The 26,552-nt window shown below is 43.1% G+C and overlaps 2 protein-coding genes across 2 annotated transcripts; one reads left to right on the top strand and one right to left on the bottom strand.

Annotated features, from left to right (window-relative positions):
• Positions 1-1,743: 1,743 nt before the first annotated feature.
• kctd10 (potassium channel tetramerization domain containing 10) lies at positions 1,744-6,098 on the bottom strand. The gene is made up of 7 exons (XM_084176897.1): positions 6,039-6,098; positions 4,801-5,014; positions 4,345-4,514; positions 3,895-3,981; positions 3,722-3,774; positions 3,212-3,407; positions 1,744-2,913 (listed from the first exon to the last, which is right to left on the bottom strand). The coding sequence occupies exons 1-7, from the start codon at positions 6,039-6,041 to the stop codon at positions 2,701-2,703; spliced, it is 936 nt and encodes a 311-aa protein (XP_084033023.1). The 5' UTR covers positions 6,042-6,098; the 3' UTR covers positions 1,744-2,700.
• Positions 6,099-8,764: 2,666 nt separating this feature from the next.
• On the top strand, positions 8,765-24,653 carry LOC311141525 (ubiquitin-protein ligase E3B-like). Its single transcript, XM_084176880.1, has 28 exons — positions 8,765-8,840; positions 9,294-9,442; positions 9,628-9,797; positions 11,543-11,654; positions 11,886-11,945; positions 12,041-12,145; positions 12,243-12,339; positions 12,448-12,533; positions 12,849-12,931; positions 13,222-13,327; positions 13,516-13,636; positions 14,031-14,208; positions 14,408-14,577; positions 14,813-14,980; positions 15,064-15,235; positions 15,479-15,597; positions 15,729-15,843; positions 16,161-16,260; positions 16,388-16,507; positions 16,678-16,854; positions 17,028-17,138; positions 17,351-17,488; positions 17,822-17,887; positions 17,973-18,031; positions 21,842-22,024; positions 22,341-22,452; positions 22,752-22,844; positions 23,358-24,653. The coding sequence occupies exons 3-28, from the start codon at positions 9,637-9,639 to the stop codon at positions 23,547-23,549; spliced, it is 3,204 nt and encodes a 1,067-aa protein (XP_084033006.1). The 5' UTR covers positions 8,765-8,840; positions 9,294-9,442; positions 9,628-9,636; the 3' UTR covers positions 23,550-24,653.
• The last annotated feature ends 1,899 nt before the right edge of the window (positions 24,654-26,552 follow it).

Here is a 26,552-nt window from a genome sequence, read left to right on the forward strand (position 1 = left end):
ACTAATTTACCACCTGGTGGTTACACCAGGCAGGCCAAAACTCCATCCCACCAAAACAGGCTGAAATTTCAGGCAGTCTTTTCAAACAGCTCTTACACTAAAAGGGCATTATCATCATTTTCACAGTATTATTCCAACCTCATAGTGTGGAAGTACATATAAAACACAGGAAAATCACATTTTTTAATACACTGGGCCTTTAACAAATGTTTGGAGTAAGATACAGTGATTGTATGATTTGTATGGTGGTCTGATTTGGTTTGTATGCACTACCTTGTGTTATGGACATGGTCAACCATTAAAAAAAGGAATGCGGAGTCCTTTTGCAGCAGGCAACTCCAGGATCGTGTTCATTAGGCACCAAACAGAAGAAATGGACTGAAACAAAGAGGGACTACCTGGAGGAGTCCAATACAAATGTCTCATTTAATTGCAAAGGATTTTTCAGTGTTTTCCGTTATATTCCCTAATGAACTTGACGCAGGTGATCAACACGTGCATTCTGAATGAATGACATATTTGTCACTCTAGGTATCCACTCGGACCAGGGCTCGGTGACCTGCTCAGGGCCCAGCAGACATAGACACACTAAGGAGATAACGGACAAGGTCGCAGGAGACTGACCAAACACATTAGAACCTGTGGACAACATCTGGATTAGACCTAGAATTCTGCTCCTGTATAGCCTGATTCCAGATCTGTTTGTGTTGTGCATATATTTAACTCAATAGCCAGTTGGCAAGACACCACAAACAGATCTGGGATCAGGCTGACTTTTATAGAGATGAATCCCAAAACAGACCTACAGCTGTTGTTTTCAGGAAACCATGAAAGCTACAAACCATTGAACCAATGGCTCAATGTATTTAATGGCATTCTCTAGGCGGAGCTCCTAAGAAAATAAATCCCCCTTCTTATGCACCCATCCTGTCTGAGAGAATTGACTGGAGACAAGTGTTAATTTAAGGGACTCAAAACAGCACAAACCTACACATTTGTCATGATGTCTATGGATTTCAGTTCTATGACGTATTTTTCAATTCAGATTTTTCTTTTTGTGAATTCAAGGCTAAGGGAGGCGTATGTGTATGCTGGTTTAGTACTTCAGTTGTAAACGATACATTACTGTGTTGCTGAATGAGAGCAGAATGCATTCCTCTCTAAAATAGTCAATTATATCTCTTTGCACTATATCAAACCATCAGGCCACTCTTGTATAGGAATCATTGATTGATTTTGCAACAATGAAGCCCTATGTACCATCATTTTATACTTCAATTAGAAAATTAAAAGAGCAAACGCAAACAACATTCTTGTAGAAATATTTTATTTGTGATAGGGTATGTATAAATATATGTAAAACATTTCATGAGGTACAATTGTACAGATGAATCCTTCTACAAGTATTGTTTGTTAAAATGGGACACATAGCGTGTAGACATACGGTTAACAGGTTTAATTTCTCTGCCTGTTAAAAGCCCTCCTTGGGGGTAGAGCTCTCGTTTCAGCCATTCATTTCAGCCTTGGCGCTCCATCATTCAATCAGCCCGGGTAACACTTCACTCCACAGCTCAAGTTCTCTCCTTTAAAAAAATCACTTACATGGCATGAAGGGATGTTGGGTTAAATGGGAAATCCTATTCATAAAAAAAAAAAGAGGTTGTGGGAGAGTGGAGGTACTCCATTGTATGATATATTTTAATTCGACTGAATATTGACTGATATTCAAGAATGGGGCAAAAGGAAAATGCAACAATTTAATTGGAAATTGATAGAACACAAAAGCCTGTGCAGGCAGCGATGCTGTCTCAGACAGGAGATTGTCTGTTTGATTCAATACTGCCCCCTGGTGGACTGTTCTTGTAGAACACCTGTGACTGCCATCACAGTTTCTCCATACACTTCAAACATCCAGAAACTCGGCAACAGACATCATGATTCTTGTTCTTCTGGCTGCAACATAGCAAGGACCACAGAAAAATGCATGATGCTAAGATTGCAATTCCCTCCAGTATAACCACTGACACATTTCCATTCCACACACGTGACGTCCAGTATGAGCCTCGTGTAGCTCAGTTGGTAGAGCATGGCACTTGCAACGCCAGGGTTGTGGGTTCGATTCCCACGGGGGGCCAGTATGATTTTTAAAAAAATTAATAAAAAAAATTTATGCACTCACTGTAAGTCGCTCTGGATAAGAGCGTCTGCTAAATTACTAAAATGTAAATGTAAAATGTCCATTCATAATCCAATTCATTTTCACACATAGTAGAAAAAACAATAACACCTCCAAACTCAGCATTCACCACCCCCTGAGCCACTTCACACTAAACACCCAAACAATTTAGGATGACTCAGATATTCTTCCTCAGGGCACTACACAAAACAAGATGGCCTACATGTAAACACACATGAAACAACTTTACCACTTCACACGAAGCCTCCACTCGTCTCTCCTCAGCAGTGGGCTCCCGCTGTGGGGGACGGGTGAGAGTAGGAGTGGGGGAAAAAGAGAGAGAAGTGCTGGGTGTTGGAAGTAAGGCACACACATGGTCCACTGAGAGTCCAGGATCAGATGTACAGGGCTGGGCTTTGGATGGTCATGGTCGAGGGGGTTGGTCACTGAGAGTCCAGGATCAGATGTACAGGGATGGGCTGGGCTTTGGATGGTCATGGTCGAGGGGGTTGGTCAGTCAGGGGTTACTGGTGGTGGTGTGTGCGATCGTCGGGTCGCTTGACGTGGATCCTGCGGACCCTGTCAATGCGCTCCTCGTCCTCGTCCAGGTGGTGCGAGCGGCCAGCGGCGCCCCCCGTGGCCTCCAGCAGAGCGTTGTCAGGACCCCTCCCATCCTGGGACTCATACAGCAGGATGTTGAGGGTCTCCTCGTAGATCCGTGCCTCAGGGAACTCCACCTGGAGAAGGGGTTTATGTATTTAGGTCTGCCTGGTCATTATGTTATCTGAATGCCAAGAATGCCTGTACTTTGTTGCAAAGCAAATGTCCCAATGGCATATTAAAGTATAATATTTTACAGTATTCTAACAGCAGGTTAGCGACAAACTCCCAAATTGAGGTAGTTTACTAGAGGAGTTCTACCATCAGAGCTAGAAGCCAGAGACATGATGTAGTTGCTGAGTCTGTGCTCATTAAAATACCTTAACAATGACATCCCACTATACGCCGTTGCCGAGTGTGATTTCTTTGCGTTACCTTGGTCTGCTTCTTCTCTGTGGCGTAGACGATGGAGGTGCAGCACACCTCAGCGATCTTGCGGCCCTGGCCGTAGAAGGACCAGCAGCAGATCTCGTCGCCGATCACATCCTTGATGAAGAGCACGCGGTTGTTGAAGCGCAGCGACAGCTTGTCAAACAGCTCAATGTTCTTCAGCATGTTGTCGTCAGAGTTACTGCATGGAGGGAAGGATGGGGAAGCCTGGTTGGTGATAACAGGTCGCGTTCCACGCCGACTATACTGCAGCCATGTAATTGCCTTTGCAGAGCAACCACCTGTTGCGTGCCACGTCATCGACTGTGCAGTCAGACATCAGATTGCTAAATCATATGATGTGGTTAGGTGATGTTAAACACCTATCCAGGCGTTGTGAGATCTGGCAGCTGGCTACAATGTAGTCAGCCTGGGATGTGGACTGTACTTAAACCATAAATGTTTCACTTGACATTTATCATTTACATGTCTTTAATAGGTGTAAGAATCTCTCACCTTGTGTAGGAGTATTTGTTGTTGCTTCTGTTGTATAAGAGTTTGACAGTGGGCTGTGTAGACCCAAAACAACAGAGTAAAACATCAGTCTGAATTGAATACGTGAGACTAGATCTTCTCTAGTAAATACTGGGCATGTCCTTCACTCTGATGTGTGACTCGGTCAACAATACCTTATTAGAGGTGGCGATGAGTCTTTGTTCTTCCTTCAATGATGTCACCAGAGGAACTTTACAGAACGGCTCGTATGACTCTTTGTTCTAGAACACCAATAAACAAAAATACTTGAATGGTAAAGACAGATTTTAGCTAGAATGGATATGATTTTTAACATAGTTGGCTGGGCCCATAATGGTGTATGTGTAGTAGGTAGAGGCAGTGGGAGGTAGAGCTAGATGAAGACAGAGTGTGGGTGGAGGGGTGAGACTGACCATTTCACACCATTGTGCCAACCCAAACAGTATTGGCTCTGATATTTTCCTTTTGACATGTCCTTTCCAGCACGGTTCAAGCAGCTATGGTGGATGTATAACCAAGCCTGTGCAGTGCAGTTTGGCTCAGCTCAGTAGTGTGAAAAGGGGTAAAGTGCGAGGAGAAAATACCAGTTCTGAGGGTGACGGTACCTGCAGGGCAGCCTGACACTCATCAGCCAGGCCCTGGACCAGATAGTACTTGGCCTCAGCCATTAGCTCCTCAGTCTCCCGACGACTCTCTGGGAGTGGCACTGCACCGTCTCTAAGGTAGTTCAGAATCGTCCCAAAGTGTTTCCCACACCGGTCAATGAGGATCCAGCCTGGACAGGGAAAAGCACCAGATCAACTTATAGGCTATTTTAAAATGTTAGACCGCTAACACTAGGCTGATCCCAGTTCTGTTTATACTGTGTGTAACTCCTATGCTCGTGACTCTTGACATTGACCATTTAGGAGTTGGCAAGACAGTACAACTAGATCTCGGACCAGGATAGCAAAATACAGGTGTAATAATAGAGGTGTTAAAGACTCCTCACTCAGACCCTCTGGATCCCGCCAAACGTATCTGAGATGAGTGGTGCCATGGAGGTCTGACAGATACAGTACCTTCACTGTCTGTGAGGACCTCCATCCTGCCGCTGAACATGGCCTTGAGCATGGTGTCCTGCTTGGTGAGGGTCTGCATGGTGGTGTAGTAGAGCGCCCCGCCCACATTCAGCTTCACATACTTGGAGCTGGGACTGGAGCCCTTGAAGGAGGTGGTCCGGGTTGTAGCCGCCGGCACTGCCGAGCTCACCACGCTCTCTCCTGACATCTCTTCCTGTGACAAGGGCACAAAACACCCCCAAGTCAAGTGTCAAGATGGCAAACAAGAAAATGAGCCCCATGGACAGGTCAGCTTTGGAAAGCTAGTCCATTCAATCCCACATTGACCCCAACCTTTTAACCCTAAATGGCCCTTATGGACTTGGGATCGGAAAGGATTAGTTGCTAGATAGTGTTGGAGTGTGCCCCTGGTTATCCGTACATTTTTAAAACAAGAAAATGGTGCCGTCTGCTTTGCTTAATATAAGGAATTTGAAATGATTTATACTTTTGATACTTAAGTATATTTTAGCAATTACATTTACTTTTGATACTTAAGTATATTTAGAACCGAATACTTTTAAACTTTTACTCAACTAGTATTTTACTGGGTAACTTTCTATTAAGGTATCTATACTTTTACTCAAATATGACAATTGGGTACTTTTTCCACCACTGGCTAATTGAGTGACTGTCAGTGACTGTCATAAGAGAAACTGCTGATGTACACAAAAAAATTGAAATTGCACCTTGTGTATCCTACTATTCTAACTCTCAACAGTAAGTTAAGAGACCTTGAAAAAAAATAAAAACTGGGCCTATAAAAACCCAAAGCCCCGGGGCCTATGATTTGTTAATACCGGCCATGTTCAGAAATCCTCACTGTCAGCCCTAGCTATGGAAACACAATTTCCCTAGCATAACATAAGAGTGCATACACTAGTGTAACACTGGTGTTACAGTCCAAAAGAAGCAATAAGGTCTTTGGACCAAGGAGTAACGGTAGCCTCGCCTACACAACTTAAGAGTACATTCTTGGGCTAAACAACACGTAACGTTTACTACCGGTTCCGGTTAGCTAGCTAGCTAGCTAGCTAGGAGACCTGAACCAAGACGGCTAAACATTAGCTAGCTAACTTAGGCCAAAAGGACAAGAACGTCGACATTTCACCAATTAGTGATCATTGATTCAGTTGTTTTCTATTCCGAAAGTGTTAACTAACATGTGTTTTAAAACAACATTGTTCAGTCATATTTACCATAGAACCGCCAACAGACTTGTACTAGCACCAGCCCCAGGAATCACCTACTTCCGGACCAGCAAACAATTGATGACGTCATTACAGGTAGGGAAAGTGCGCACCAACAAATTAATAATTTCCCCTTTTATTTTCCCCTGCATTTTGTCTCATCATTCATTCCTAAATTGGTTGATAGACAGAATTTGTTAAAATGCTGCAGTGGCTCATTTTCTCTAAAGTTTATAAAGTTCACTCTTAGTTTAGTATTCTTAATACAATGAAACACTTCAACACAAAGTAAAAAGAGTCACCAAGTAAAATGGCCATGTTCGAGAGGATCAAAACCGTAATCTAGCATGGGTAAATTGTGACCGACTAACTGATCTGCAAATAATAATGAGTAGTTATTTATGGACTTTGTAGATCAGTCAGTCGCCTGAACTGTCGGCTGCAATGTCTAACAAGCTCATTCTTTATAGGGCGTTAATCTAGACCCTATACTCTTGTGGCGAGCTGAAAGGATTTGGTTGGTATAAGCATATGGTGATTGGTGAACATTCACCTAGCCTATCAGAGGGCAAGGTTGAGCTATTCCCATATTGATTGCGCCTGTCAAATCTCTGGGGGGGGGGGGGGGTTCTTCTTCGATGATGTTTAACGGCGGTTGGCATCCAATATGTTGCATTACTGCCACCTACTAGACTGGAGTACAACTCCCTTATAATTTTGCTTGAAAAATAAAATGAAGAAATAACCTACCATCTATCACTACACTCACAAATTAAAAAAATTAAAAATACTCAATTAACACCACCCTACTCCACTATTTAAATATATGTATTCCTACCTCAACCTGAAAGGATGGGACATTACCACTTAACACACCCTGTAACTCTTCTGATGTCAAGTCTCGCACTTCCAAATACCTCTCTGCAGCGGCCTCCACAATCTCAATTTTCTTCGACTTCCATTCCATTCCTGCAGTACAATTAATAACCATTGCTATAAATGCTAAAAATCCAAATCTTACTGAAACATCACTTGTTGGCCTATCCCTCTGTACTGGTACATCTCTACTACTCTCACAACTCCTCCCCCTTGACCCATCTTCCTCTACTTTCTTCACTGCCTCAGGATATGACAACTTCTTCACTACTCTTACCGTCGAAACCTCAACCTGCCTCTCTCGCACGGGACATTTCTGATCCCCAGCCCCATGTGCACCCCAAAATTACCACATACCACTACTTTCCCCAATGCTACACATTCCTTTGTCTCATGCCCTTCTGCACACTTCTCACACCTTGGAACCTCCCTCCTACACACTGCTGCCACATGCCCATAAATTTGACACCTGTAACATCAATGTATTCGGCACATAAGCTCATACAGGATAACTTATATATCCTAACTTCACTTTGTTGAGCAAAGACTCAACTTCAAAACTCAAAAGAACAGACAATGACTCTTCTGTTTCCCCACTCTCGACACCCTTTTTGCGTCGCACCAAACGACGTGCATCACACACACCGGGAATCTTCTCCTTCAGTTGATCCACTTTTACATTTACTGCTACCCCAGTAATCACTCCTTTCAATGGCGCCCTTTTCTTGAGCGCGAAACAATTCACATTTCTTGCCCCCATTTGTTTAACTCCGATCGCCTTCTCCCTCTGACCAACAGAAACCCAAACAAGTATCACTAGACCACTTCTGGTTACCCTCACCGATTCCACTATACCCAACTATTTTTTCACCCACCCTGAAACCACAAATGGATCAGCCAAAAGGCAAGGGTCCACTTTTTCCAAAAACTTAACTCCTACGGTCACAGACTCATCTTTATCCTGACCCTCAGTGCAAGCCTTGGGCTCCGAGTACTTCACCACACCTACCACCTCCGATACTTCACCCTCATTCACTTCCATTTCTCCTCCTGTCTTCAGCTCACTCTGCTTACATTTTATACCATTCTTCTTTAACAAACATTTTTAACCGACTCAAGCTCACAATCTTCCTCCCTCTCTCTCTTAGACCTCCTCTGCCTCTCCTTTTCCCTCCATTCCTCCTCCGTAATCCAAGTATACTTCTCCTTATGATAATACTGCACTTCTCCTAACATACATCTTGTTCTTGCTTTCTCAAAGGACGCCATTTACGAGGCTCTCCAACCGAATCTTTGTCTAACGTTTGTATCAGGGGACGTTTGTATCAGGGGACTCTTGCATCCCTACGACGTTTCTGGTCTAGTGGTCCATTTGGGAATGGGCCATACCAATGCGATTGGCCGTGTTGAAGGGCCAAAACCGAGATGTATCATGGGTAAATTGCGACTGACTGATCTACAAAAATAATGAGTCGTTATTTATGATGCAAGGTGATTTGTTGATCAGTCAGTAGGCAGTCGGCTGTAATGTCGAACAAGCGTATTTATAACTAGCTGTGGCCATACGTCATTAATTAGCTTCCGCCCCGCAAAGGAGTAACCGATAGTAGCGCCCCCATTTTCTTTAGCTTTAAATTTATGCCCATAGTTCTATAAATTGCTCCAAAAGCTTTAATTGAAGAGATGCAGTTTAGAGAAAATAATAATTGTAACAAAAATAATTTCAGTGTACATACAGTGTATCAATATGGAAAATATCATAACAATTGTTTACTATCAGAAAAATACATCCCACTCCCGGAATGTTTTCAGTGCGAAAGTGCAAGGATTAATGGCTGCAATCAATGTATGGATATCCTGTTATTGTTTACATTTTGAAACAGCATAAGGCATCTACTTAATGAGGTTGTCATTGCCAGTGAACGGCAAGTTATTGTTGAGTAATGTTTTACCTAGTTTTTCATGTTCGTAAAATGCGTTGGCAAGTAGCTCAGTTATATCAATCAGTTGGTGGTGACGAAGTAGCTAGCTAACGTTAGTTAGCCTGCTATGCTAATCAGCAGCTAGCTGACGTTACTAACCATAATACAGTAGATTGTTGGCGACAACAAGCTAGCGAGTTATTTGTCGGGTCTAGTAGTTATCTAGCGAGTATAGCTAACTGTTACTCTTGATTTGTACCACATTGTCAGTTTGTCGTGGATTAAAATGTTGTTTATGTTGCTAGCTAGCTAGCTTGCTTTCAAGCTAAATTAGGAATGTGTCATCGTTTGAGACCAGACAGAACATCCACAATTTAGCTAACGTTGGCTAGCTAGCATAAATGGTCTCAAAGTTGTAATGATGTGCTAACTTGTAACATATGTTCTTTATGTGTTATTTTCATAGAGATGACAAATTGATCTGCTTTTGCTGGGCTAACCAAAGCGCAGCTATAGCTCTCGAAGGGTTTCTGGAAACTTGGATCTCGAGGATGTTCAAATGACTGCAGAAGCATAGCGCAAAGGTCAAGGCAAGATCACCAGAGAAAAACAAAGGTATAACACACCATGGCCTGTTTTTGCTTTATTGATTTCTATGTGTGATGTCATTACCTTAATTTGAATGTATTCTTATTCTATTGCAGTGAATGGCTACATCTAAGTTTTTTATTTTGTCCTTGAATATTCATCACTATTGTGTTTCTGCAGCAACTAAATCTGTCAATTTTGCCTGACCTTAGCAGTGCACAATGTTTAGTGCAACTCAGAGTTCCAAGTCAGAGTTCCTGGACAAAGCCAGGCAGGCGCGTGAAGAGAGGAAGGGGTACAAAGAGAGGGAGAGAGCAGCCACTCTTATCCAAGCGCTGGTCAGGAGATTCCTCTGTCGCTGCAGACTCCAGAAGCAAATAAGGTTAACTTTACAAGCAATACTTGCCATTATGCATTAGGAGGACATATCATCTTTCTTGAGACTAGTTTTGGAATACAGTTGAAGTCGGAAGTTTACATACACTTATGTTGGAGTCATTAAAACTCGTTTTTTCAACCACTCCACAAATTTCTTGTTGACAAACTATCGTTTTGGCAAGTCGGTTAGGACATCTACTTTGTGCATGACACAAGTAATTTTTCCAACAATTGTTTGCAGACAGATTATTTCACTTAGAATTCACTGTATCACAATTCCAGTGGGTCAGAAGTTTACATACACTAAGATGACTGTGCCTTTAAACAGCTTGGAAAATTCCAGAAAATGATGTCATGGCTTTAGAAGCTTCTGATAGGCTAATTGACATAATTTGAGTCAATTGGATGTGTACCTGTGGATGTATTTCAAGGCCTACCTTCAAACTCTGTGCCTCATCATGGGAAAATCAAAAGAAATCAGCCAAGACCTCAGAAAAAAAATTGTAGACCTCCACAAGTCTGGTTCATCCTTGGGAGCAATTTCCAAATGCCTGAAGGTACCACGTTCATCTGTACAAACAATAGTACGCAACTATAAACACCATGGGATCACGCAGCCGTCATACCGCTCAGGAAGGAGATGCGTTCTGTCTCCTAGAGATGAACGTACTTTGGTGTGAAAAGTGCAAATCAATCCCAGAACAACAGCAAAGGACCTTGTGAAGTGCTGGAGGAAATAGTTACAAAAGTATCTATATCCACAGTAAAACGTGTCCTATATCGACATAACCTGAAAGGCCGCTCAGCAAGTAAGAAGCCACTGCTCCAAAACCGCCATAAAAAAGCCAGACTACGGTTTGCAACTGCACATGGGGACAAAGATCGTACTTTTTTAAGAAATGTCCTCTGGTCTGATTAAACAAAAATAGAACTGTTTGGCCATAATGACCATCGTTATGTTTGGAGGAAAAAGGGGGTTGCTTGCAAGCCAAAGAACACCATCCCAACCGTGAAGCACGGGGGTGGCAACATCATGCTGTGGGGGTGCTTTGTTGCAGGAGGGACTGGTGCACTTCACAAAATAGATGGCATCATGAGGAAGGAAAATTATGTGGATATATTGAAGCAACATCTCAAGACATCAGTCAGGAAGTTAAAGCTTGGTCGCAAATGGGTCTTCCAAATGGACAATGACCCCAAGCATACTTCCAAAGTTGTGCCAAAATGGCTTAAGGACTGCAAAGTCAAGGTATTGGAGTGGCCATCACAAAGCCCTGACCTCAATTCTATAGAAAATTTGTGGGCAGAACTGAAAAAGCGTGTGCGAGCAAGGAGGCCTACAAACCTTACTCAGTTACACCAGCTCTGTCAGGAGGAGTGGGCCAAAATTCACCCAACTTATTGTGGGAAGCTTGTGGAAGGCTACCCGAAACGTTTGACCCAAGTTAATCAATTCAAAGGCAATGCTACCAAATACTAATTGAGTGTATGTAAACTTCTGACCCACTGGGAATGTGATGAAATAAATAAAAGCTGAAATAAATCATTCTCTCTACTATTATTCTGACATTTCACATTCTTAAAATAAAGTGGTGAATCCTAACTGACCTAAGACAGGGAATTTCTACTAGGATTAAATGTCAGGAATTGTGAAAAAGTTTAAATGTATTTGGCTAAGATGAATGTAAACTTCCGACTTCAACTGTATACCCTTGAAGTAATGTGTGAATTCTGTCTCTTTCTGACCAGGAAAGAGGTTGATGACTTCTTTCAAGATGTCGGGACAACAAAAAGAAACGCACTATCCATTTTTAAAATTGCACGGAAGTTGTTATTCATTTATTGTCAAGATGATAAACTGGTGAGTTTCTTTAACACATACACTTTACCCTCACTTATAATATATACATATGTTTTGTACATTGTTATAACTGATTTGAATGTTTTAATTGTCTCTTACTGGATGATGTCTCTTATTTACTTACAAACTGAAAGGCATTTCAACGATTATGTATCAATATAGTACTTGAGATTACTGCAGATTGCTTAGTGTACATTTAACTAACGAGCTATGATGCTTTTTGCTACGCAGAGGTTTGAGAAGCTTTGTCGCTCCATTCTTGCTAGCATGGAGGTTGAAAATGAGCCCAAAGTGAGTATGATTATAATTAATCATCAGTGATTACAGATGTTTAATGAACCAGAGTGTGATTGAGTCTGTGACTTGATTGTGTCCTTGGTGATCAGGTTTGGTATGTGTCATTGGCCCTTTCCAAAGACCTCACCATCCCATGGATCAAGCAGATCAAAGATGTTCTGTGGGTCTCCTGTCATTTCCTGAAAAAATTAAAGGTAAATATTAATATTTAGGAAAATAACCTTCTATAAGATAACAGGTGTATCATTTTAAATATTGAAATGTCATAATTGTAACTTCTGTCTCCTGTAGCCTGACATCCTTCAGGACAATAAGCTGGTGACTTTGTACCTTACCATGCTGGTGACCTTCACAGACACATCAACCTGGAAGATAGTTAGAGGGAAAGGTCAGTTTCAGGTCAAACCACTGCTGCAGTGCACACACATCCTCTATTATCACAAGTCTCTTGATATTGAAATAAAAAAAGACACATTTTCTACCTCCTCTGTTCTAGGAGAGGCCCTCAGGCCAGTGTTGACCCGGATCTGTGAGAACATCATGGGGCATCTCAATCAAAAGGGATTTTATTCAATACTGCAGGTACAGTTACACACGCGGCATCTTCCATCTTCTCCCCAGTGCTTTTAGAACGATTATTATGATGTTGCTGACAGGGTTGGGGTCAATTCCATTTCAACTCCAGTCAATTCAGGAAGTACACTAACATTCATATTCATATTCTCTTCAATACTTTTCAATTTGGAAAAATTAGAATTAGAATGTTGGTTTACTTTCTGAATTGACTGGAATTTAAATGGAATTGAACCCAACTCTGGTTGCTGACGTTTATTGGTTGTTTCTGCAATATAAATATAAATAAAATACGTGACCTGTCACTTTTGGATTCCCTGGTAGATTCTACTCACCAACGGATTGGCGCGCTCCAGGCCCTCTCTTACCAAGGGCACACTCACAGCAATATTCACATTGGCATTAAGGTGAGTGGTTGTTGGAAGTGCTCTAATCCCCATTGAACCACAATGGATCAATTGTCTCTGCATCACTAGAGCCTGGAGCAGATCTATTGCAGTAGATTCCCAGGCTTCAGCTTGCTCACGTTCCCTCTCTGTAACTGGATTTGTTGTAAGAAAAGAATCCTGTGTTTTAGCTTCATGGAGAATTAAGTCCTATCCTATCATAGTGTGTGATCTGCTTGGTTACCTTTTTAGAATGCTCGGAGCCGAAGAAGCTTCAGGAGCCATTAGTGTAACTTGTCTCTATTTTATAGACCTGTCATTGCTGCTCACTTCTCTGACAACCTGCTGAGGTCTCTTCTCATCCACATCATGTCTGTCCCAGCTGTGGTCTCCCACATCAACACCATCACCCCAGAGGTAGACACTCGCATGAAGAAACGGCACCCTGTTCTCTACCTAGTGCACTGTATGTAGGGAATAGGGTGCTCGAAAGTAGTGTACTATGTAAGGTATAGGGTGCCATTTCAGACGCAACCTTTATTGTGTAGACATATCATAGCTTGTACAATGAGAACACCTCTGAGTGTGTGCTTGTCTCTGTGCAGTGCATGGCCACCATACAGACCCACGACCTGCTGAGGAAGTTCACCCTGTTCCTGAGCCGCGAGGAGCAGTGTGTCGACATCTGTGTCTGCCTGGAGGGGAGCCACACACTGTGCTTACTGGGTACGGCCCTTAACACTGACTCACATAGCTATTCTATGGCAATCGTTTTTAATTCTCTTCTATAGGGCAGAGTTTCCCAAACTCGGTCCTGGGGCCCTCCCTGGTGCACGTTTTGTTTTTTGTCCTAGCACTACACAGCTGATTCAAATAATCAAAGCTTGATGATGAGTTGGTTATTTGAATCAGCTGTGTAGTGCTAGGGCAAGGGGGGGGGGGGGGCAGGACAGGACAGAGTTTGGGAAACTGGTTACTGTGTGTGTGTGCAAGTTTGAGTTGCCTTTTTTTGCATCACTCGTTCTTGTTTTTCTCTGTGAGGTGCTGTGGGAAGCGTACTGAATCGGTTCTTTGGGGTTGCTGCTCTGCGGGGCCTCTGTTTCATCCTGTTGTACTGTAGGTAACCTGATTCACCTGGGCTACCTCAATGAGAAAGTCCTGGAGGAGGAGGCCAACCACTTTGTGAAGGACCTGACGGACATGCTGTCCTACTGCCAGAGATACGTGTCCCAGAAGAAATCCAACCTCACTCACTGGCACCCGGTCCTAGGCTGGTTTTCCCAAACTGTAGACTACGGGTCAGTGGGACATCCTCAGAACCTGAAAGGTGTAGCCTGATCCCAGATCTGTTTGTGGTCATTGTCATGCCAAACTCATGACCATAGGAGAAAAACGGCACAAACAGATCTGGGACCAGGCTATGAAATGGGATCTCAGCCATTGAATGTCATGGATTTAAATTGGATCTTAACTCCCTCTCCCTGTCCCCCTCTCCAGTCTGAATGAGTCCATGCCACTGGTCACCAAGCAGCTGCAGTACCTGTGGGGCATGCCTGTGATCCGGACTCTCTTCAGTGACGTCCTCAGCAAAAAGCTTGAGACCCAAGAGGCCACGCCTCCACCACAGTCACAGCCTACCACGTCACAGAACAACCTGCCAGTCAAGAGTAAGTCGAATTTGGATTTCAGTTTCTGTTGTTTTCCTCCCAGGCACTTAAACAATCCATTTCAAGGGTTAATTAGTTTGACACCATTATTATCCCCCAAAAAAATCACTTACCTGGGTTGTTGTCGATCAATCCAGACAGTGCATTATAGGTTGTGTTTTAAAACAATGAACTAAACCTTATCAATGAACTAACCTTATTGGATTGGTTTCTGATTGACATGGGTTTCTCTTAGGCCTCTTTAAGCGGGCGTTTCAGAAGTCTGCTTCAGTGCGCAACATCTTGAAGCCGGTCGGCGGGAGACGAGTGGACTCCGCTGAGGTGCAGAAGGTGTGCAGTATCTGTGTACTGTACCAGACAGCCCTCACCACGCTCACTCAGATACGACTGCAAATCCTCACTGGTGAGTCCCTGTGATTTGAGGCACACACACACACACACACAACATATGTTCTCTCATGTTGTCTCTGGCGGTGTCGCCCTCAGGCCTAACCTACCTGGACGACCTCCTGCCTAAGCTGTGGGCCTTCATCTGCGAGCTAGGCCCCCAGGGAGGCCTCAAGCTGTTCATGGAGTGCCTGAACAACGACACAGAGGAGTCTAAGCAGCTGCTGGCCATGCTCATGCTGTTCTGTGACTGCTCCAGACACCTCATCACGTGAGCTCAATTAATTGCTACCATTTAACAGACACGTGATAGACACATCCAGTATGGGAGTGTTTCCCACATATAGATGAAGTCTAGTCCTGGACTAAGAAGCACTTCCAATGGAGAATCTCTATTGAACAGGTTTTTTAATCCAGTACTAATCAGTGTCTGGAAAACTGTCCCTAAATACATTATCCCAGACCCACTGGATCTCTGTAGTTACTGACACGTTATACTATATGTCTTACACAGGATCCTGGATGACATTGAGGTTTACGAGGAGCAGATATCGTTTAAGACAGAGGAGCTTGTCACCATCTCTTCGTTTCTCAACACGTTTGTGTACAAGATGGTCTGGGACGGCATCTTAGGTGAGTCGCCTCCTTCCCCTGTTGAACTCTTGTCAAACTCAAAGGCCAATCCCGGGTTCCGGCACCATGAAAAATAGCTTGGGGATATGGTTAGTGAGTGTGTGCATTAACTTAGTGTGTTGTTGTGACAGAGAATGCCAAGGGGGAGAAGCTGGACCTGTTCCACAGTGTTCACGGCTGGCTGATGGTGCTCTACGAGCGGGACTGCAGGAGGAGGTTCTCCCCTGATGACAACTGGCTGCGCAAGTAAGTGCCCCTCCGGAAACGTACTGATCCTAATCTCCAATACTTCCCAAATCCTTATAAGGTGATCCTAGTGATCAGTAGCGGTCAAATACTTGAGGTGCGCTTGATGAAGCTTGCCCACCACAATGGAACCAATGGAATGTTAGTGCCAAAAGCAGCAACTTTGACCACCCTGTACACCGGGGAAATATCGGGCCTATCTCAAGTATTTGACTTATGTATTTGTTCCAGGTCTGATCTGTAGGAGACAATTGTGATGTTGGAAAAGGCACACACACACACACACACACACACACTCTTTCACCCCTTGTGTCCAGGGATCTGAAGCCAAGCCTTTTGTTCCAAGAACTGGAGAAGGGTAAGAGGAGAGCTCAGCTGTTACTTCAGTACATCCCACACGTCATTCCCCACAAAAACGTGAGTCGGCACAGAAAGAATATTGTCCCTCTGGGGCATCTGTAGTTGTAGTTTCACTGTACCGTGTCCTTATCAATATGTACATAGTGTCTCACTCCCATTCGTAATCCTGTCCTACCCACTTTAGAGGGTTCTGCTGTTCCGGAACATTATCACCAAGGAGAAGGAAACCTTGGGATTGGTGGAGACAAGCTCCGCCTCTCCGCATGTCACCCATATCACCATTCGCCGCTCACGGATGTTAGAGGTATGAAATTGATGTATCGATCTGTTGCATGTTTTCCCCCACACTAGAATACCACTTAGGATGCATTCTGTATGCAAGTGTACAGAGCCTAGTTTTTCAAATACAGTCAGGTATGGTGGCTGTGACTTAAGCCCAAACTGAACACCCAAACTCTTTGTTTCTGAACACAGGATGGTTATGACCAGCTCCGCCGGTTGCCTGTCAACTCCATCAAAGGCGTGATCCGTGTGAAGTTTGTCAACGACCTTGGTGTGGACGAGGCCGGCATCGACCAAGACGGCGTCTTCAAGGAGTTCCTGGAAGAGATCATCAAGAAAGTTTTCAACCCGGCACTCAACCTCTTTAAGGTTTGCTCTCCAGACCTCGTTTCAAATACTTTTGAAATAATTTTGAATGTTGTATCTTGCACCGGAACCAATAGGCTTTGAAAGATTTACTCTCACAAGGTGCTTTTAGCCATTTTCTGTCAACCATGCTGCCACTGCTGATGATGATGATGATGATGTATTTTCCCCCATAGACCACCAGTGGCAACGAGAGGCTGTACCCCTCTCCTACGTCCTACATCCACGAGAACCACCTGCAGCTTTTTGAGTTTGTGGGGAAGATGCTTGGCAAAGCAATGTATGAGGTGTGTCTACGCTCACAGAGGATGTTAGTCATGTGAAATTGCCATATATGTACAAGAAGTACTCCTTTTAAAGCCACAAGCCCTGCCCACCACTGTCCCCCCTATAAAACTGAGGGATGGGTCTGGAGAAATGTAACTACAGTTCATAGCTGGAGCTATGGATGCAATGCCTGATAGTCCATGAGATCAACGCGTGTGTGTGTGTGTTTCAGGGCATCGTGGTGGACGTACCCTTCGCCTCCTTCTTCCTCAGCCAGGTCATGGGTCACCACCACAGCACCTTCTACAGCTCCATCGACGAGCTGCCCTCCCTGGACTCTGAGTTCTACAAGAACCTCACCTCCATCAAGGTCAGAAACATCCCCCACCCCAACTATCATAGTCGTATATTCCCTGGTATTGTGTTTATTACAGCATGCAACGAAAAAGTTTTACATATTTTTGCAACTGAAAACGAAAAGGAGCGTTTCTGATTGGATAAGTCCAGGTGGTCCCTCCCTGTTTCAGTCCGTTTTCTTCCGCTTGGTGCCTGTTGAACACGACCCTGGTTTATGGTTATAATTGCGCTCTTTAGATTTGAGACGTTTGTTTTGCTTTGTTGCTACTTTTTGCGATCAATATCACTCCAAGTTGTGGAAGTTGACTCAAAATGGGTGGTTGATCTTGGTCTTGTCCTTTTCCAGCGCTACGACGGGGATGTTGGTGATTTGGGACTGACGCTATCGTATGACGAGGATGTTATGGGACAGGTAGAAACTATATTCTTTCTCTGAATGCAGGAAAACAGAACTCTGCTCTTATCTCTTTTAATACTCTCTTCATGTTTCCTGGCAGCTGGTCTGTCACGAGCTGATTCCTGGAGGAAAGACGATGCCAGTCACAAACGAAAACAAGTGAGCAAGATGCTGATCCAGTTTCTAGATACTGTAATTGGTTCTCAAACCTCTCCTCGAGGACCCCCACCCATTCCGTGTATTTGATCTATTCCAGAGCTAGCCCACCTGATTCAACATGTCAACTAATCATCAAGCCCTTGACTAGGTCAATCAGGTGAGCTAGTTCAGTGCTACAACAAAATGGTGAAACGTCTAAGGGGCCCAGAGGAGAGGTTTGAGAACCACTGATATACAACTAAACTTAGATGTTAAAGTTGTTAAAGCCGTTTGATGTTCACACCATCGTTTGCCAAATACAAGATGTATTTATTGTCCCTGTAGTTATAACAAATTGTGTTGGATGATGACATGGGTCCCGCCCAGAAATAACCTCTAGCCCCTAGCCCCCCTTAGACACTTGTGGAGATCTAAAAGGATCTGATGGGCATAGTAGATGTACTTGCATTGCGTATTATACCTATCATTGCTTATTATATATATATTAAATCCATTCATACAGTTGAAGTTGGAAGTTTACATACACCTTAGCCAAATACATTTAAACTCAGTTTTTCACAATTCCTGACATTTAATCCTAGTAAAAATTCCCTGTTTTAGGTCAGTTAGGATCACCACTTTATTTTAAGAATGTGAAATGTCAGAATAATAGTAGAGATAATGATTTATTTCAGCTTTTATTTCTTTCATCACATTCCCAGTGGGTCAGAAGTGTACATACACTCAATTAGTATTTGGTAGCATTGCCTTTGAATTGTTTAACTTGGGTCAAACGTTTCGGGTAGCCTTCCACAAGCTTCCCACAATAAGTTGGGTGAATTTTGGCCCATTCCTCCTGACAGAGCTGGTGTAACTGAGTCAGGTTTGTAGGCCTCCTTGCTCGCACACGCTTTTTCAGTTCTGCCCACACATTTTCTATAGGATTGAGGTCAGGGCTTTGTGATGGCCACTCCAATTGCAAACCGTAGTCTGTTTTTTTTATGGTGGTTTTGGAGCAGTGGCTTCTTCTTTGTTGAGCGGCCTTTCAGGTTAAGTCGATATAGGACTTGTTTTACTGTGGATATAGATACTTTTGTACCTGTTTCCTCCAGCATCTTCACAAGGTCCTATGCTGTTGTTCTGGGATTGATTTGCACTTTTCGCAAAAATTACGTTCATCTCTAGGAGACAGAACGCTCCTTCCTGAATGGTATGACCGCTGCGTGGTCCCATGGTGTTTATAGTTGCGTACTATTGTTTGTACAGATGAACGTGGTACCTTCAGGCGTTTGGAAATTGCTCCCAAGGATGAACCAGACTTGTGGAGGTCTACAGTTTCTTGGCTGATTTCTTTAGATTTTCCCATGATGTCAAGCAAAGAGGCACTGAGTTTGAAGGTAGGCCTTGACATACAATGGGGAAAAAATGTATTTAGTCAGCCACCAATTGTGCAAGTTCTCCCACTTAAAAAGATGAGAGAGGCCTGTAATTTTCATCATAGGTACACGTCAACTATGACAGACAAATTGAGAATTTTTTTCTCCAGAATATCACATTGTAGGATTCTTAATGAATTTATTTGCAAATTATGGTGGAAAATAAGTATTTGGTCACCTACAAACAAGCAACATTTCTGGCTCTCACAGACCTGTAACTTCTTCTTTAAGAGGCTCCTCTGTCCTCCACTCGTTACCTGTATTAATGGCACCTGTTTGAACTTGTTATCAGTATAAAAGACACCTGTCCACAACCTCAAACAGTCACACTCCAAACTCCACTATGGCCAAGACCAAAGAGCTGTCAAAGGACACCAGAAACAAAATTGTAGACCTGCACCAGGCTGGGAAGACTGAATCTGCAATATGTAAGCAGCTTGGTTTGAAGAAATCAACTGTGGGAGCAATTATTAGGAAATGGAAGACATACAAGACCACTGATAATCTCCCTCTATCTGGGGCTCCACGCAAGATCTCACCCCGTGGGGTCAAAATGATCACAAAAACGTTGAGCAAAAATCCCAGAACCACACGGGGGGGACCTAGTGAATGACCTGCAGAGAGCTGAGACCAAAGTAACAAAGCCTACCATCAGTAACACACTACGCCGCCAGGGACTCAAATGTGTCCCCCTGCTTAAGCCAGTACATGTCCAGGCCCGTCTGAAGTTTGCTAGAGTGCATTTGGATGATCCAGAAGAGGATTGGGAGAATGTCATATGGTCAGATGAAACCAAAATATAACTTTTTGGTAAAAACTCAACTCGTCGTGTTTGGAGGACAAAGAATGCTGAGTTGCATCCAAAGAACACCATACCTACTGTGAAGCATGGGGGTGGAAACATCATGCTTTGGGGCTGTTTTTCTGCAAAGGGACCAGGACGACTGATCCGTGTAAAGGAAAGAATTAATGGGGCCATGTATCGTGAGATTTTGAGTGAAAACCTCCTTCCATCAGCAAGGGCATTGAAGATGAAACGTGGCTGGGTCTTTCAGCATGACAATGATCCCAAACACACCGCCCGGGCAACGAAGGAGTGGCTTCGTAAGAAGCATTTCAAGGTCCTGGAGTGGCCTAGCCAGTCTCCAGATCTCAACCCCATAGAAAATCTTTGGAAGGAGTTGAAAGTCTGTGTTGCCCAGCGACAGCCCCAAAACATCACTGCTCTAGAGGAGATCTGCATGGAGGAATGGGCCAAAATACCAGCAACAGTGTGTGAAAACCTTGTGAAGACTTACAGAAAACGTTTGACCTGTGTCATTGCCAACAAAGGGTATATAACAAAGTATTGAGAAACTTTTGTTATTGACCAAATACTTATTTTCCACCATCATTTGCAAATACATTCATTAAAAATCCTACAATGTGATTTTCTGGATTTTTCTTTCTAATTTTGTCTGTCATAGTTTACATGTACCTATGATGAAAATTACAGGCCTCTCTCATCTTTTTAAGTGGGAGAACTTGCACAATTGGTGGCTGACTAAATACTTTTTCCCCCACTGTACATCCACAGGTACACCTCCAATTGACTCAAATGATGTCAATTAGCCTATCAGAAGCTTCTAAAGCCATGACATCATTTTCTGGAATTTTCCAAGCTGTTTAAAGGCACAGTCAACTTAGTGTATGTAAACTTCTGACCCACTGGAATTGTGATACAGTGAATTATAAGTGAAATAATCTGTCTGTAAACAATTGTTGGAAATATTACTTGTCATGCACAAAGTCCTAACTGACTTGCCAAAACTATAGTTTGTTAACAAGAAATGTGTGGAGTTTTAATGACTCCAACCTAAGTGTATGTAAACTTCCGACTTCAACTGTATGTTCACAAGTGGCTAGGAGGGAAGGGCTAGGGGGTTGTTTCTAGACGGTACAGTATGAAGATGGGCAGAAACTGTTTCTCCAATAAAAATCCTGATCACGCTTGTAGGCGATGTCATGGCGACGTTGGCTAGCTAAAATCATGCGCAGAAATACGTCATCGGGTCTAACAGTCGTCTCTCGCTGAACTGCGCATGTGCAGGCCGTCAAATCAAAGGCACTTCTTCGATATAAAGTGTTTTTTGACGAAAATGAAAACGTGTCAGTTTGTCACTTTCACAAGGTTGGAGTAATACCATGTTCAACTACTTAAGACATAGGCTCAAATCTAGGTTGTACCTTTAGATTTAGGGGAAATTAACAAGGAAGAATTTTTCACTTCTCTCATTGACTTCTCAACCCTGGTCTGCTTCGCAAGCGTTCCCGGAAGTCTTGAGAAGTTTGCTCCTCTGTGCCATGGTGTTATGAGTCTGACTTAACCTTACCTTTGACCTTCTCCGTGCTGCAGGATCAGCTACATCCATCTGATGGCGCACTTCCGCATGCACACGCAGATCAAGGAGCAGACAGCAGCTTTCATCCGAGGATACCGCAGCATCATCAACCCCGAGTGGCTGCACATGTTCTCCACCCCCGAGGTCCAGCGCCTCGTCTCTGGGGACAACGCCGAGATTGACCTGGACGACCTCAAGTGCGTAACTTTCAACCCTTTTCACCCCGACCAGCCTCTCCCCCTCCACGTCACTCTACTGTTGTTACTCGACAGCTCTTCAACCTGCCAATTCTCAAAAGATTTTAGGGAAATCCTGAAATCCACAGTGTTCAAATAGTGTGAATGTCCCATTTCATTGTTTCGCGGACAATGAGCTGACTTTGTAAGAAGGTAATGAAGCCAAGGTGTAGGTGCTCACTGACATGGTCTCTCTCTCGATATCTCTTTCTATCACTCTGTTGCTCTCTCTCTCTCTTTCTGTCTCCCTCTCTCTTCGTCTCTCTCTTGTTGTCAGGAAACACACAGTTTACTATGGAGGTTTCCACAGCAGCCATCGGGTCATCATCTGGCTGTGGGACATCCTGTCCAGTGACTTCTCCGCTGAGGAAAGGGCCATGTTCCTCAAGGTAATAACCACCCCCAAATGTTACACATTTTTTATTTTACATTTACATTTTAGTCATTTAGCAGACGCTCTTATCCAGTGCGACTTACAGTTAGTGAGTGCATACATTTTTTCATACTGGCCCCCCGTGGGAAACGAACCCACAACCCTGGCGTTGCAAGCGCCATGCTCTACCAACTGAGCTACACGGGACCATTTTACCATTCATTCATTTAACTGCATTAAATCGGCTTGCGGGCCACCAGTTTGAGACTTGTACCTGTTATGTGATCGTCCATTGTTGTTGTTCTTGAGTTACAGTTTGTCACCAGCTGTTCAAGACCCCCCCTCCTAGGTTTTGCCTACCTCAAGCCCCCTTTCTCCATCCGCTGTGTGGAGGTGTCTGACGATCAGGTGAGAACACTGTAATCGTAGTCTAAAGTCAGATGTTTATACATAGAGCTGGGCGATATGGACAAAAATCCATAGCGTGATAAATTGCCTGATTTGATGTGATAATGATAAACTGAACTATAAGTTTATAACATGAATGTGCACCAGTTTAAAATTATCCTTTTAAATTACTACTACTAGTTTGATGGTTGTAGCCATCAATTGTCCCATTAACAATCACCCATATTAGCAAACTTATTTCATTTCAAACTTTACTTTTCTCTAGCATAGGCTACTTATCGTAATGAACGATATCAGCAAAATGCCTGCGATAAGTGATCAGTGTCGATCATTTTCTGTTTATCGTCCCAGCTCTACAACCGCACACCGACACCAGCACCCCTGCTACTCTCCATTGAACTATGGCCTTTTTGTTGAAGAAGAAAATAGCTTTGGGAAGTCAGTCCCTTGGGACTACTTTGGGTCGCTGTGTGTTCATGTGTATGTGTGCTCCTGTCGCCTGTCTCTCTGTAGGACACTGGCGACACCCTAGGCAGCGTCCTCCGGGGTTTCTTCACCATCCGGAAGAAGGAACCAGGCGGTCGCCTCCCCACCTCGTCCACCTGCTTCAACCTGCTCAAGCTGCCTAACTACAGCAAGAAGAGCATCCTGCGTGACAAGCTCCGCTACGCCACCAGTATGAACACAGGTTTTGAGCTCTCCTAAAATAAACTCCCCCCTGCTTGTGGCCTGCTGCCTGCAAAACTAAAGGGAGAACGACTAAAGAGCGTCCTCCTTACCCAGGCTAGAGGTGGGAGTCAGTCAAGTCAGTGGCGCTTCACCAAAGCGGAAGGCAAAACACATAAGATACCCCCCTTTCCTTTATCCCAGCCTAGGAAACCAGAAGAGCTCCACCCTCTTTTACCCCAATCAGACTGGATTCTGGAAACTCCACCCACCTCAAGGGCTCTCAAGCCCATTTGCTGCCTGTGTAACCAGGGTAACCTATTTTCTGACAAGTTGTAGTCATTGCCTATGTTAGATTGTTTTCTTCAAATAGACAAGTAGCTAAAGAAACAAGTGCTGTGGGAGCAACACATTTGGAACGGTCACTTTCTACTCTCTCAACTTTAACGCTCCTGAAAACCAACCCCATGCTAATAATCGTAACAAGGAGGAGAAGAATGTGTTACCTAACACATTGGCAAACTAAAATGGCTCCATGTTTTACTATTTCTTCTCAGGCTTAATAGAACGATACTTGGATCTAGCACTCCCACGTCAAATTAACTGGAAAGCAATATAGATGCAATGCAAGCCATTAGACACGCAATAGACTCCTCACTGGAGCAAAACCATAGAACAAAGTTTCCTATCTATTGGAATACAATGTTATCCATGCAACTTTCAACTGTCATTCGATGAGTCTTAATAGCCTTGTTGAACATGACGAAAGCACCTTTTTATAAAGAGACGACAAATCACTGCCTCATGTTCAACAACAAGTTCTGACCATGGAGAGGTGGTCGCCTGTTGACGCCTGTGTCATATATTTATATTGGCTCTCATGGATTAATTAAGGAATTAAATCCTGACGATCTGTCTCTTTCTCTCCCCATATACACACACTACAGTCAGTCACCTGACAAAAGCATTGGACCCTGTATCTCTGTTCTCTAATGTATTGAAATTAGAACTCATGTTACACAGCAATGCATTTGTAACCCAAAGTGATGCCTGTCTGTCATGTAAAAAATGAACACGACACTGTCAATACTTTCGCTGATCATGCGGTTGTTTGATACAGACAAACGATGTCCCGTTATCTTCTGTCGTGTTTCCGGAGTCTCTTTTTTTGGTTGCTTTTGATAATGAATCAGTGGCTCTTGAATGTGTTATATGATTTGCTGTGAAATATCTGGGTCCTATAACTACAGCAGACAACTTTTACAATTGTTGTTTTTTCCGCATTGCATGTTGCTGAATGTGATCTTCCCAAACAAATCTGTTACAGTGAAGTCAATGATGAAAATCTTTCTATACACTAGGATTTCACAGAAGAATTCTCACTACACCTCTGAAAAATGCTGAGTGCCTCGTGTGTCCCCAGCTCATATGTCTAAGTGTGGTGTTTGTGAATGACCATGTCTCTTCGAAATGGAATCAAGCCATAAACACATAGGACAAGGTATTTATAAGGACTTGAGCCTGCTTAGAGACAATTCAATTCCAACGCTCTCTCTACTGTGTCCACCACTAAACAAACCAACCAACCAAACCAGGAAATGTTGGTGTCATTTGTCACTGACTGTGCATGCCAACCCTTGTGTCTGTGGACCTTACATCCACATGGAAAGGGGTTACACAGGGAGCAAACCATACTACAACATGATGTCATGGGTTGGTTGATCACCTGAATCTGAAAGCATTGCTTTTGTATCTATCTACCCTCCTTCAGACCCCCTATTTTCTTAACCACTCTCTTGCACAGAAAACCCTGCTCTTTTTGTGTGAAAAAACATTACAAAAAACGTTGAAATTAAGGATAAGAAGGAATTATACCATGCAAAATGTTGCATTAACAGGGTCAAATAAAAATAGACTATATGGGGCAGTTGTTAGTGACAAGGTGGTGGGAGACAAGGCAGTTTAGGGTCTTGATTTGAATGAAGTGAAATATAAATAGCCTGTTTGTTGATTCTGTATTTTATGCAGAACTGTTTCATGAGTGGCGTACGTGTGTGAACTGCGTGGTTGTGGTCAACCATAGATACGGCTCTGGTTGTTGTCATCTTTGGTTGAAGGCATAAAACACCTCACGCCATTAATCATTAATTACTAGTTAACAGAAAAACACCTTTCTGATGATGATATGGGGATTTTATGGGCCACTAAACAAGGTTCTATATGGTTTTATATTGCTTCGCTACTTAAATCTACCAATGAACTGAAATCTGTGATCTATTTGTCTGTGTATAGTAATATTAAGGGGTACAATCTACAGGTATTTCCCCCCAGTTATGAATGCCATCAATTTCATTGACAAATTGAAATAACAACTATTAGTGACTACAGTATATGGAAAGATCTTACCTCAATTTTCAGTCGGTTGTGACTGTGATATTTCATTCCCAAGGGCCTCTGACTGTGGCCTCTCTGACTAATCAGTGGTCAATGACCTCAGTGGTGTCTGACTAAATGTTACCCATCAATTCTTTCAATCAATTGTTTCAACAGCCTGATGCAGATTAGAAATGAGGTTTGGAAATGGAGCTGCAGTGAGAGACAGAAATGTTCAGTGTCCAAGAGAGAATGGAAGATCCCTGTTGTGTTTGATGAGGTCGCTCCTCACTTTTAAATGATGTCATGAGATCTTGCTATCTTTTTTAGAAGAAAAAAAAATCCAGGAAATGTGCAACATACTCCTATGAAAGTACTGTTGCCTCCCTCCTTTTTAAAAGTGTCTTTGAAACTGGTTGCACTATGTGAAATACAGGTTGTTGAAAAGGTTATTTCAATGTAAAACATGTCTATGTGTAAGATATTTCTGTTCATGTTAACCATATTTATTCTAAAAACTTTACTTAACAACTAAAATGAGTGTGTCTTATTTCTTCAGGAATCAAGCCATTCTTTTCTACGGGAGAAGTTCTGTATAGTGCAGAGGTATTTATATATTAAATAATGAAATAGCAGCTGTGTAGAACAGGTTATGTCATGGATTCGTGT

The sequence above is a fragment of the Coregonus lavaretus genome (genome assembly GCF_964263955.1).
Source record: "Coregonus lavaretus genome assembly, chromosome: 14".
Lineage (NCBI taxonomy): Eukaryota > Metazoa > Chordata > Actinopteri > Salmoniformes > Salmonidae > Coregonus > Coregonus lavaretus.